This window comes from Schistocerca serialis, chromosome 2 (assembly GCF_023864345.2).
Source record: "Schistocerca serialis cubense isolate TAMUIC-IGC-003099 chromosome 2, iqSchSeri2.2, whole genome shotgun sequence".
In the NCBI taxonomy this organism is placed as follows: Eukaryota; Metazoa; Arthropoda; class Insecta; order Orthoptera; family Acrididae; genus Schistocerca; species Schistocerca serialis.
In genome coordinates, this window is record NC_064639.1 from 664,738,826 (window position 1) to 664,752,392 (window position 13,567).

At 41.5% G+C, this 13,567-nt stretch overlaps 2 protein-coding genes across 12 annotated transcripts in view; one reads left to right on the forward strand and one right to left on the reverse strand.

Moving 5' to 3' along the window:
* The window catches only part of LOC126457750 (protein regulator of cytokinesis 1-like), a 148,581-nt gene extending 143,482 nt beyond the window's left edge, over positions 1-5,099 (reverse strand). The window contains exon 1 of one of the 3 annotated variants that reach the window (XM_050094301.1): positions 4,937-5,088. In XM_050094301.1, coding sequence (XP_049950258.1) covers positions 4,937-4,953 — 17 coding nt within the window. In that variant the 5' untranslated portion in view covers positions 4,954-5,088. Of the gene's footprint in view, positions 1-4,936 lie in introns of all 3 variants that reach the window. The other 2 variants (XM_050094299.1, XM_050094302.1) reach the window with 2 other exon arrangements.
* Positions 5,100-5,340: 241 nt separating this feature from the next.
* LOC126457751 (phosphatidylserine synthase) overlaps positions 5,341-13,567 on the forward strand; it is a 148,531-nt gene continuing 140,304 nt past the window's right edge. For all 9 annotated transcript variants that reach the window (XR_007585520.1, XR_007585521.1, XR_007585522.1 and 6 more), the window contains exon 1: positions 5,341-5,602. Coding sequence is in view for 6 of the 9 variants with exons in the window: in XM_050094304.1 (XP_049950261.1) it covers positions 5,451-5,602 (152 nt within the window). In the remaining 3 variants the exon portion in view is untranslated. The remainder of the gene's footprint in view (positions 5,603-13,567) is intronic.

Consider the following 13,567-nt stretch of genomic DNA (forward strand, 5'->3'; position numbering starts at 1 on the left):
GTATTTAGTATTACCTATATTTAATCTTCTAAAGGCCAAGTGGGTGATGGCAGTTTGAACACACAATAAATAATGGCAATGTTACATGCAATCCACAAGAACAAGGTTGTGAAACTAATAATCACCAGGAAAATGTAAGACAGCAATATCTAAATTTCACAATAATTATAAGGGGAAATGATTCTTTCATTTAATGTCAGTTGTTATCAGTTAGTTGTAACAAGAGGCAGGGCCATTGTTTTGTGCATCCACTGACAGCACTCAATTAGAGCAGAATGAAATCATTACATAAAGAGGGCAATTCTCTATTTGCCATTTTGCATGGGAGGACTTTAATTTCAGACGTAAAATATGTGGCTGCTGAAGTGAGTGTCACTTGTACTGGACTTCTGTTAAAAAGTACACTGCATAAGGCATGCCATTCCACATAGTAAGCATGGAATTATGATTAGTCTATAGACCAGTTTTCCACCATTGATAGATAAATAGTACAGAAGTCACTTCTGAACTAATTAATAATAAAACAAGAGAGCATACGCAAGATCAATACCTCAGCATTCTCTAAAGTAACAGAGATTAATGAAATAACAAATCATCAAATACTTCAACAATCACAGTTAGTCATGAAATTCTTTTAGATAAGTTGGATGCAATGGGTATAAAAGGGCCAGAAACAAAGTGGTTTCAATCACATTTGCAAACTAGATCACAGATTGTGGAACTTGGTTCAGCTCATTCTAATAGTAAAACGAGACTAGTATCTGATGCAAAGAAAATCGATACAGGTGTAACACAGGATAAGGTCTTGGGTCCCTCCTGTTGATCCTTAATATGGAAGACATACAGGCCTCTAACTCAAGCTAACAACAGGACTGCACTTACTCATCCAAATTTATGGTATGTGCAGGGTTTGGCCGGAAATGAAAGTGACAAGATTGGGAGCTCCAGAGAGCCAAGCATTTAGAAAAAAAATGGCATTTCTGAGGCCAGTAGGGCAAGGCATATGCCATTTATGTTAAAGTAGTTTCCAGGAAGCGGAAAGACTTCAGAATGATAATCCTAGTTTAGGGAGGGAGAGGGATGGCTGAGTACTTCTTAATCTAATTGAAGTAATATCAATGCTGTACTTGCCTATGCAAAAGAATGTTCCTGCTGTTCGTTTTCTGTTGCAGATGCAATGCAATACATCTCTTAGAGATGGTATCTGTGACAAGACTAATTGTAGTGAATATAGTGTCAGCCGGTGTTCGTGATGTTATATGATGTGTTTACATTTCTTCAGGAATGTAATATAACTTAGTACCACGTTCTAGTTATATCACTGATTATTCTCCTTGCGCACGTAGTGGTTTCATTTCCTAATCATGTAACAAACGAGGTGGCTAAACCATTGAATGCACTGGTCCCATATTCTGGAGGAGAGTCCATGGTTTCTCAAAGTTGTTGAAGTGAATGCCAGGATGGTTCCACTGAATAAGCCATGGCAGAGTTCCCGTATATTCTCCCCTAATTCTGTCCTACTTTGTTTATGTTTTATATTCAGTATGATTCATATCAACATTTAAAAATCCTCAAGTGACACAAATCTTGCTAAGACAAGTAGTTCAATATAATATGAAGGCATGGTGTCCGTTCTTTCAGACTTATCCGAAAGAACAGACCCCATGCAGATTCCACAGCTGTGGTACGCATAATGTAACCGGAGGTGGAGGAAGGGAAGGGAAGGGAAGGAAAGGAAAGGGAAGAAACCAATGGTATCAGCTGCGTTCAGACTTTATGTGCAATCAGCGGCAATGAGTGAAAATACATGCCGCACTAGGACTCGGACCCGGGACCTCCTACTCACCAGGTGGTTGCATTAACCACTGCGCCACCTGGACACAGTGTTTATCGCAAATGTGCAGACTATTTCAATAGGCTCCCCAACCGACCACATAGCACCACCTGTCAGCAGTCCCCATCCATGGCCTACATGCCTGCTAATTTTAGATTCCCACTGGAGGTTGAATGTAAATGTGCACCTGCACTGAAGGTTGTGGATTAATTGCCCATTGAGGTGAATCACTTACATGAATGGGTAGTGTCCATCTCTGAAAGAACAGACAATGATTCGCCTCAATATGCAATTAATTCACAACCTTCAATACAGATGCACATTTACATTCGACCTCCAGTGAGAATCTAAAATTAGAGTATGGAGGACACGAATGTGGACTGCAGATGGGTGGCGTTAGGTGGGAGCGTGGGGCAGCCGGGGAGAGCATGGAAACAGTCCACACATTTGTGATAAACTGTACACAGGTGGCGCAGTGGTTAATGCAACAGGTTAATAACTAATATCATTAGTTCCTTCACTTCCCTTCCCTTTCTCCACTTCACTCTACCCTCAATTATATAATTTAATTTATGACATATACGGCTGCAAGTGTCAGGAAATACTCCAAAAGTGTATAACAACTGTTGAACATGTGATGTCACAGTCTTGTATTACCGTACCACGAGCATTACTGTATCACATTGGATAACGTAAGAATGAAAACAGAGTACCTTACTGAAGGGATGTGTAGCACTGCACTCTACCAGCGAGGGTAGAGTCAACTAGCCCAATTGCTGAATGTATGGCGAGATGCCACCTGGTGACTTCACATACTTAACATTTGTCACTCACTTTTGGGGTATTTCCCAACAACTGCACAGCCCCTTGTGTAGTATTTAAATTACTTGTCTCGGCAACATCTACATTATTTCAAGAGTTTTTAAACATTAGGTTAATAAGAATCATCCTGTATGTATTTATTATTTCTATAATGCATCTGATATTGTCGCAACCTTTATACTAAATGGCACAAGAATGAATAAATAGATAAATAAATTACGTGATTTTAACAAAGTAGGAAAAGACATATTGCTACTTACAATAAAGAAGACATGTTAAGTTGCCAACATGCACAATTACAAGAAACAAAGCTTTTGGCCACAGCCTTAATCAACAAAAGAATGGCATTCCAAGATGCTTGTGTGAATGAGTGGTGTGTGTGTTTCTCTTTTTTGGATGAAGGCTGCGACCGAAAGCTTTATGTAAGAGTCTTAATTGTGCCTGTCTGCATGTTAATGTGTCTTCTTTACTGTAAGCAGCAATCTATATATTGCTGAAATTCCTACCTGGAGTTTCCGTTATGTGGTTTTAAGTAGATGTCAAAACAGAATCTATGAAATATATGTATTACAATGGCAGTGTCTCTATTATGCTAATGATGTTAAGTATGGTATGTGCAAAACTATCACATCCGCCTGTTTCACATGAAAACAAAGTTTTTTAAGGCCTTTTGTGCTGTTATAGCAGTGTGCACTTATGAAGGGATGTAGTGGGGCGATGCACAGTGGCAATGAGTAATGTACCATTTCACACTCCAGCCAACAGCATCATTCTGAAGTATGCTCATCAGGGTGTGTGCCCAACATTTAGCGTTAGTTGTCGTTTTAATTTAGGTATGGTGAGGTTACTTAGCTACTACGGTGTTCTTTATGTGTGATATGAAGCAAACAGGTATTATGTTAAGTAGCGACAGTGTATAAATTTTGCTAGGGGGAGTTGGAAGCAGAAACAGTGAGTATAATGTTCACACTTGTGTTGCTAGTTACCAGGGTAGGTGACAGCTGGAGCATGAGGCATGGGGCAGAGAGGGTGCTCACTGGCACCATCACAAGGTATTGTGATTTTAATTCATTTCTGGGACAATGGTGTCCGATGTGTTGGGCAAAAATTCTAATATAGAGTATTTGTAAGGATACAGATTGATGGTAGGCAATGAAAACCTAGTACACCTAACTCCATTTTGTTAAATTTACAGGGAAAGCGAAAATGGTATCTTAAAAACATGTAATGTGGTACAGATAATGTTACCTATATGTGTAACTATATAGTATATGCCTAGTTTTATAGGCCTAGACAGAGAAATTCAAGCATTTTCAAATCTCTCTTTGGTAATAAAGTTACTGGTTACTGAAATATTCACAGAAAGATGAAGTTACGAGATTTTCATTGCCTAGTATTGATATATGCACTCTTCCTCTCTCTAGACACAGATGACAGATAATGTTTGCAGAAATAGTAATGGCAATTTAAAACAAAGTGTGATACAGAAGTAAATGAGTTTTTCAGTCACAGAAATCTTCAACCTCCTTGCCAGTGGCTTAAGAATTCAATTGATAATTAATAAGATTAACTTCAAGCAACTAAAACCATATGTCTAAAAACCTGTACTACCTCACAGAAGTAGTTTGTAAATGAGAGGGGGGAGGAGGACACACACACACACACACACACACACACACACACACACACACACACACCACAGAGAGAGAGTTCGAACATTTCTGAGCAAAGTTACATTCTTGACATTGCAAATACGTGCAAGTCTAACTCCTCGTGGCTACTTATAAAGGGCTCACAACGGATGCTCTACTTTACACACTTATTACGTGATCTTATACGTACAAATTGTGAACATCGAAACACCACTCGTGGGCTCCGTTCTTTGACGGAAATGGGTAAGTTTGCATCCCTACAAATTGCTATTAGACAATACATTACTGTAACCCATATATTTTGAACTGAGGTATTGTGATCTGGTTGTCATGTCTTTGCAGCAACAAAACGAGCACTTAGGTCACACAAAATACGTCGAGCACTCTTAACTTTCAATGTCGGCAATGATTTATACATTTCTGGGAGAAATTTCAATCTTCATTAAATGTTTGGATTGTAGTAGTTGTGAGTGGTTTTCGTGCTGTCGTGACGTCGCCCCTAGTTCCAGTTACATTTACAAGTCACTGTAATTGACATACTGTCATAAAGGTGTTGTCCAGGTACGGGGTACACTGCACCGAATAATCCACATAAATAGAACGCTTACCCGTTTGTTCGCATAATTACCTTTGGAAGTATGTCATTTTCCACCTCCTTGCATACACTCACTGTAAAGCAATACCACTGAATAATCACATAAATTGAGAACGAGAATACATACAATACACACTCCCGTTCAAATCTTCGCTGCAGTTGCATGCCGCTACTTGATTGGTCGATTCTCGTAACACCCACAGTCGGCGGTTCATTGTTTAAACTGATGGCGGTAGTTCAACGAATATCGAAATGAAATTTAGATGCACGAACCCTTACGTTGTAAAAAAGACAATTCGCATTTGCTACAGTTTGGGTGAATATGTATTTTATATTAAATTACAGATGCGAGGAGCTAATATTCCAATTCAATTGTGAAGGGCGACCAGATTTATATCTCTGAACGATGGCGTACTTTCGTTACTTCTATGGTAGTATTCGGTTTCAAAACAGTGTAAATGTAGGTGTAGGCTGAAGGGTGGTATGGTGTAGGGCCTGGTGGGTGGAGGTGCTTTAAGGATACCTTGTAGGTATAGGAATTAAGAAAATGGCGAGGGATGGCGACAATTCTAATGAAGTATTTTCGAATATTAATGAACGTCCTGTAGATGATATTTCCCTTGAATTTTTCTATAAACCTCACACCATAACGTTGCTTACTGTGTCAATCGCTGCTGTAATATATTCTGCATTTACACGGTTAGTATATAACTTGCAGCCTTGCAGATGTGTTTGTATGTGTGTGTTTTAGTTTTAAGTATTGGTGCTCATCGATGAAAACCGACGTTCCTTATACAGAAATGAACGTATGCTGCATTGTGCAGTGTTATCACTTAATGAGTTAGTAGGATTGTGAACTAAAACATAAGACGTTTACAAACTGTTCATACAGTGCTCAACGTGATGGTAACTTTACTGATGAGGTACTTTAAATTTGAGAATTAAATTGTAATAATGATAGTTTGCTATAGATTTCAACCGATAAATAGCGTTTGTTCGCGCGCCAATGTCACAAAGTGCAGGTGCGCATTCATGAAGAATTTTGCCACTGTGAATTTTGCAGTTTACAAGTGTGGATACGAAATGCAAAGGGTACCCACCATTGTTGCACTGACTACCCCATCGATTCCATTAAACCATACCGAATAGGCAGTATACAAATTATTCGTTTTTCTGTAGGAAGTGTAATTAATCTTGTGTGTGTGTGTGTGTGTGTGTGTCCTGGACCTGTTAGTAGGTATTTCGTAGGCAAGTGAAAATTTCTCAGCTTCATAACAAGGCAATAAGGCATTGGTGTTATTTTCTAACCTCACACATTCATGTCGTAATCCGACTGGCTCCAGTTGTGATACGTTGGCATGTTACAGTCTGGTTATTAGTTTTACATTCTTGTGTAATTAGATCCAGCCATTAATCACAAAATAGTGACATCATACTTTCACAGTTGAATCCTGAAGCTGTGGTTTAAATAATGTAGTTTCCACCAGTCCTATCTCTTAAGGTACTAAACCATGTGGAGCTTTATAAGAATACCTTCCAAAGATTCTTTTAGTGTGGTTGTATGAAACTGTTGATAAAATTAACGGGGGGGGGGGGGGGGGGGAGGAGGAGGAAGGAGCGTTTCAACACACAGTTGCAGGTAGTCAGAATTTTCGGAATTTAACCCAACATGTATACAGTAAGGAACTTAAGTTGCCTGTTTAACATGGTTGGTATATTTTGTTCTAGTATGGTACTGAAATGTGTAATAGTAAAACATTGAGCTGTAGTAAATTACTAAAGTTCATTTGTAAATTTTATTGTTGAAGGAAGAGCCTTTATTGGGACTGTGATAAAAAGAAAACTATTGTTGTCATACACAGAAAAAATAGTGCGTTAAGTTAATGTGGCAGTGTGCATTTAGATATGATATGAATACAGCACACAGCATTAGGCTGCATTACAGGGCAGAACATTTAGCACAACTTTCATTTGGCATTCACAGTCGTTTACTTTTCTAACTTGTTCAACGTATCACCTTTCAACCTAACATAGACCTCTGGCTACACTACAAATGTCTGTTACCACAGATAAGATTTTGATGGGCCCAATGTTTGTTAAAAATTGATATACAGATTTGTTACATCATTAAAGAAAGATGTACAAACTGGTACCCTCATGATTTTGCTATTTTGTGGCTATGAATCTATTAAGTGAAAGATGACAAATTTAAAAATTCTTGGACACATTTGAAGTAATGTAGTAAATATAAGCGTAGTTTGCCAGTGCATGCTGCTTTAACTCCACAGCCAACTCCACTGTCATGTGGGGGTTATATTGTATGTTAGCACTCCATCTCTCATCCATGAAGGTCTTGGTTTATAACTGCAGGGGTTGCATTTGAAGCTTTGGGTATCACAAGAGGGCATTGCACCAATGGACTACATATAGGAAGTCAGTGAAGCAGCTGGGAATAAAGTGCCAGAGTGACCAAGAGTGGCCAGAATGTAGAATTTTCTAGAATGTTCATGGCTGTTCTATTATCCTGTTGAGGTGGGGACACAATCTAGCTCAGTGGGAGTGCCTGTGTACATGCTTAATTTCAATGCAGCCAAAATCCAATCCAACATCATCACACAGTGACAAGTTCCATAGACCTTCAGCAACAGCATTGTTGGTAGTGCAATTCCCGTGGGATAATACAGTATGTCACCTTGGCGTCATGTTTAATGAGCATCTAACAGACCAACAACACATTGCCAACATCAGGAGGAGGGCCCAAATAAAGATCACACTGTGCTGAGTAGAAACTCGGCACTTCCTCCATATCTCGACGTGATACTGTGCAAAGTACTGCTCCACCATGAGCTCGAGTAGTCTGCGTTAAAATGGGGGGGTGCTGTTGACAAGGGTGTTGAGAGGCTTCAAACTCCATAAAACTGAATGCTCTGGATAGCACTACTTGTGGATCACAATTTTCCTTCAGAGTTCGCACATCAAATTGCTGATGTTCAACATCTTTGGTGAATGCTTCCACTATACTGTATGATCATTCTACAGGAAAAAATCGGGGTGCACAAATTCAGTAGATCCAGAGGCTTGCACAAAAGATACACTTACGAGTGCCCATGAGATGGGGCTGTTGGAGAGTCACAACCTGCACTGGAAGACAATGTAAAGAGATTGCCTAGATGGTGGTGGAAGAAGAAGAAGAAGAAGAAGAAGAAGAAGAAGCAACAAATATCAGAGGAATAACCACAAGGTTTAAACTCTTGAAACAACAGAGAAAAGGAAATCACAAATGAAGATTTGGTTGCCTGTGTATGTCAGTACACTTGTGGAAATTGATTAGAGCAGATCAAAGAACAGTGAATGTGATAGGAAGTGAAATAGAATTAACTGAAAAGAATTGCTTAAGGTAATAAACAGTGCATTAAGTGGAATTTTAGTGTGTTAAGTAATATAACCATTCAGCAGGATGCCAAAACATAAGAGGAGATCCTGCAAGTGGTGAATTGAAAAGAAAGAAATAGAAAGAGCAACAAAAAGGTGAAATAAAAAAGGAGCAAGCAGAACTTTTAGATTCGCAATGGAAGAGTATGAATACAGTGACAGAAAACTTAACAGATGAGTACCGAGATGAAAGGCAAAACTGATGATTATGGTAGCACTGTCAGTTTTGACCTATAACATCATTGAGATGGCGCACATCCCTGTCTCAAGTTTGTACATTATGGCGACCATGATGACACTCACTACATATGCAAACCAAAACAAAAAATCTGAAAAATATTTAATTGCAAAAATAACATGAAACTAACAGGTCCACCACAGGAATTGGGGGTTTAGGTGGGGACAAACTAAATATCAGACAATTCTCATAAAAAACTGGTTTCAGAAATTTTGTTTGACCTATACAGCTCAAATGAAGTCCATGGTACCATTAACCCACACACAACTCAATAACCTTGTAGTGGAAATTTAACACAAACAACAGTGGTCTATCCCACTGTTACCCCCACCAAATCGTAGTTTATTGTGCTGTTTTGCCCTCTGTGATTCTAGTAAAGCCAACCTTAAGAAGTAGGAAACACTTTACTAGTTGCATGTTAGTTACAATTTCTTCAGGTTCTACCAACCTGAATATTGTGTCTTTTGCCCTCCAGAGGTTCGCGTTGGAAGATTTGATGGGGTATGGTTTCATCTTCCTCGCCACATGGTCTACACTTAGGGGCTTCCTCCTCCTCCTCATCCATCAAGTATAGGTGTTTCTTAAAGTTCCCATGCTCAGTCATCAGTCCTACCGTGAGTTTAATCTGTTTCTTGTTAGGGTTCAGGATCACAGATCTTCTCCTGAAATATGGCTTCAGCATCAGTAGCTTGCCATGTTTTTGTTTTTGACCATAGCCCAATATTCTATGAACTGCCTCCTGATCCAGCTACATAGTTTTCATTTTACTTTCATCTTAGTGACGATTAGGACAAGTTCTGGTCCAATAAATGGAGTCATTTGCCAGCCCTAGCCAGTCTGTCAGCTTGTTCATTGCCAATAATTCCTGAGTGACCAAGGACCTGCAGCAGGTTTACCGTGTTGCTTTCTACTCATCTCCCAAGGGCTTCGTGATATTATGCAGCCATCTTTGATCTCGCAGCTGCTAAGAAAGATTTCTGTGACCCTTGTACTATCTCTGCCAATTCTCCTTCGTGCACAATCTGATTGCAGATATTTCTGACTGGAAAACTGTGGCCAACTTCCCTAAAGAGACAGCTCTCTTTAGTCTAGACACCTCCAGCAAGAGAGGCCTCTTCCCTTTCTGTACTGCATGTATGTCCTGCTATTCTGTTTCCCCTCCCTTGGGGAACATGTTGTGGATATTCTAAAGTTTCAGTAACACAGCATCGGAACAGTCCCTAGTCTGTTTTTTCCCCTCTTTCTTCGCTCTCCACCTCCTCCCCTTTGTCCACTTTGATGTTTGAGGCTGGTCTTTGTGTTTGACGCCTAACAGGTGACTGGTTAACACACAATTCCCAGCCCCTGGCCGACAGATAGGGTTTGCATGTACTCTTTGGTACAGAGCAGGCCCAAGAAGGGATGATTGACTGAGCTGTTACCTTCCCAATTGCCAATTGGTCCCTCTGTCTGGAGTTTTGTAGGTGTGAACAATCACCAAGATGGATGAGCCCTCCTCTGAGGGGGCACCCATTGGAAGGAGTGTCCCATCTGAGATACTGGTAATCATAGAAGATTTTCTTGCAATGAGCCAATCATCTGCATATCAGTTTGTGTCTAAATGAAATGAAGCCAAAGATTCGACAAAAAATTCTCCCAGCTGCACCGTGGTTGGCCACTTGAAAATCCTACATTTTACCATCTGACACTTACAGTACCGTTTTTGCTACACCTCACTGTATGGAGGATATGCCCACACAAACTTTGGATCTCCAACTCGGTACTGCAGTTGTGAAATTGCCCAGTGTTACAGTAGCATGCCTGCCTCCTATTCCTACAGCTGCACAGTAAGCCATGAAATCTTTGCTTCCCCCCACGTGGCAAAATTACCTGCTACACACTTGGCAGGCCAGAAGGGAACACTCCTGTGAAGGCTTTCTACGTCCCTCCAGCCAACAAACATCTGAGTCCTTGACTGCCAACCGTAAAAGCTCTAAGAAATCAAACAAGGACAAACAGTCTTCTCCTTCCCTGACTGAGAGATCCACTTCAACAGTGTCATGGCATGATACCCTCGCCCAGTCCACCTCCATTTCACCGGTGGGCACCACCTGCCATTTTTCTGCTGTGGAGTCCGCAGGTCAACCCAGGGACAATGCTAATGCCTCAATAGGTTTCATGGAGCAAGATCGTCCAGCCTCTGCACCATATAGCAGAGTGTCTTCGAAAGCTGGCACTCGGCATCCGCTAAGGTGATTGCCCTTAATTTGTTCTCCCTTCCTCATTCTGTGTTATGACTCGTCTCCAGTGAAACATTCATTGCATTATGTCCAACAAGAAGGAATTAAGGCTGTTTTTGGAATCACAGCATCTGATTGTTTTCTGTCTCCAAGAAATGAAATTGTATCTTTGCGACCTCTTTGACCTCCATGTTTCGTTCTGATTCACTTTGACCTTCCCTCTGAGGACTGCATTCCATCTCATGGGGGAGTCATGCTGCTTATTTGGGATACTGCCAATAGCCAATCCATATCACTGAAGACGCAGCTGCAGGCTGTTGCAGTCTGCAGTTTCCTTATTCATTCCACCTTTTCTGTTTGTAGCGTCTGCATCCCTTCGTCATCGCTGTCACCAGGATAGACCTATTCCAACTTATTGGTCTGCTCCCTCACGTCTTTTTGCTGCTTGGTCTCTTTAATGTCCACCATTCCCATGGATGCTCTTCGAGAACTTGTCGGAGAGGTTCCCTCATGGCTGACCTTTTCAATCATCAACTCAACCTCATCTGTCTAAAGACTGGCGATCCATGTTCCTTTAAGACTCCACGCATTTCCATTTGGACTTCTCGTTCTGCACTGCCCAATTGCTCTGTCATCTCGAGTGATCTGTTCTGACAGACACATACTTGAGCGACCACTTCCTGTGCGCTATCCATTTGCAGACTCCTACCCCACCTGTCTGTAAACCCAATTGGCACCTTTCTAAGACCAACTGGAGGCTTTACTCCTCCCTGGTGACATTCGACGGAACAATATTTCTCCAGTTGTGATGATCAAGTAGAGTGCCTTAGGAGCATTATCCTTACCGCCGCAAGATGTTGCATACTTCACATTTTTTCTTTACTGTTCCAGTCTCCTGGTGGACTGAAGCGTGCTGTTAATGAGATTCGTGCACTGAGATGTGCTCTCCCTGTTTTTAACCATTATCTTATGATGGCAAACTATATTCGTTATAAACAGTTGTGTGCACGGTGTTGTCATATTCTTCAGGTTAGCAAAAAAAGCTAGCTGGATTCTTTACTAGTTGTTTTAGCAGTTCCACACACACTCTCTCTCTCTCTCTCTCTCTCTCTCTCTCTCTCTCTCTCTCTCCCTCTCTCCCCCCCCCCCTCCCCATCCCCCTCCCCCCCTCCCTCTACCCTCTCTCCCCTTCTCCCTTCATGTGAGGCAACCTCCATTGGCTCTCTGGGATCAAGGTTCATTCAAAGATTTCTGATCTGGCCATAGCAGGTGATGTAATTGTGGACCCTGTTACTGTATTCCAACACCTTGGGCCATTATTATGCAGAGATTTTGACCTCCACTCACTATCACCCCACCTTTCTCCCTCAAATGCGAGTGGAGGAAGCTTGGGTGAAATTCTTCTCGTCCCTGAATTGTGAATACTACAATACCGCCGTTCCTAGGAGGGATCATGACCGTGATCTCACGTCATGCGGATCGTCTGCCCCAGGGCTGAACGATGTGGCACCTTTCTCTTTCGGGCAAGCACTTTCTCCTTTGAGCAGATGACACATTTCCTAGACACTAGTGTGAAGCCATTGTCATGCCCAGACCTAAGTGCAGTAAGGACAAACACCTTCTTTCTAGCTACCGCCTCATTTCTCCCACCAGCTTTTTTTGCAAGGTTTTTAGCCGGCTGGCATGGTGGTTCGAGTCTCACAATTGACTAACTGCTGCACACTGTGGATTTCATGTGTGCTGTTCTGCAGTTGACCATCTTGTCACTTTGTCAACCCATGTCATGAATGATTGTCAGGAATACCAGACTGTGGCTACATTTTTTGATTTGGAGAAAGCCCACGCCACCTGCTCTAGGACTGGTATCCTCCATACATGTTGGGGCTTCTGAGGCCACCTGCCCTATTTCCACAAGGAATTCTTAAAAGACAGAGTTTTCAAGCTATATGTGGGTTTGCCCTTGTCGGACATGTTTATTCCAGAGAATAGGGTGCCTCAAGGTTCCGTCCTGAGCATTGTCCTCATTGCTATAGCTGCTAACCCTATTGCGGACTATCTACCGCCAGTTATCTTCGACTCCCACTTCATGATTTACTGCAGTTCTCCACGGACTTGTCTTCTTGAGCAGCATCTTCAGTGATATCTTGATCAACTTTTGGAACATTGACAATGGCTTTCACTTACAAAATCATTTGTATGAAATTCTGGTGGCACAGTGAGTTTCTTGTACCTTCATTACATCACAGAAACTATGAAATACCTGGGGCTCATGCTTGGTATGAAACATTTATGGTCCTCCCATGTGCCTTACTTGGGTGCATGTTGTACCCGGTCCCTCAGTGTCCTGTGTGTCCTAAGTGGTACTTCCTGGGGAGCGAATTGGACCATCCTCCTCTGGTTATACTGGTCCCAAGTCCATTCAAAACTAGACTGGGTGTTTCATTTATTAACCTGCACTTTCATCCATTCTGTGCCGTCTTATCACCATCCACCATCATATAATAAATTTGGCCGCTGGTGTCTTTTATGCTAGCGTGGTTGAGAGTCACTATGCAGAAACTGCCAAACTACCACTACCATACTGAAGATGTGATGTCCTCCTCAAGGGTATGCATGCCGTTTGCCAAGACTGGCCACCCATCCTATGCCCTCTTTTCCATGACTCCCTTCACTGCCAGTGTGGGGTGCACCCTTCTTCTCTATTACCTCCTGGACTTCGCTTTCTCCTACTGCTGCAACACGCTTTCTCCTACTGCTACAACAGCTTAACTTCAT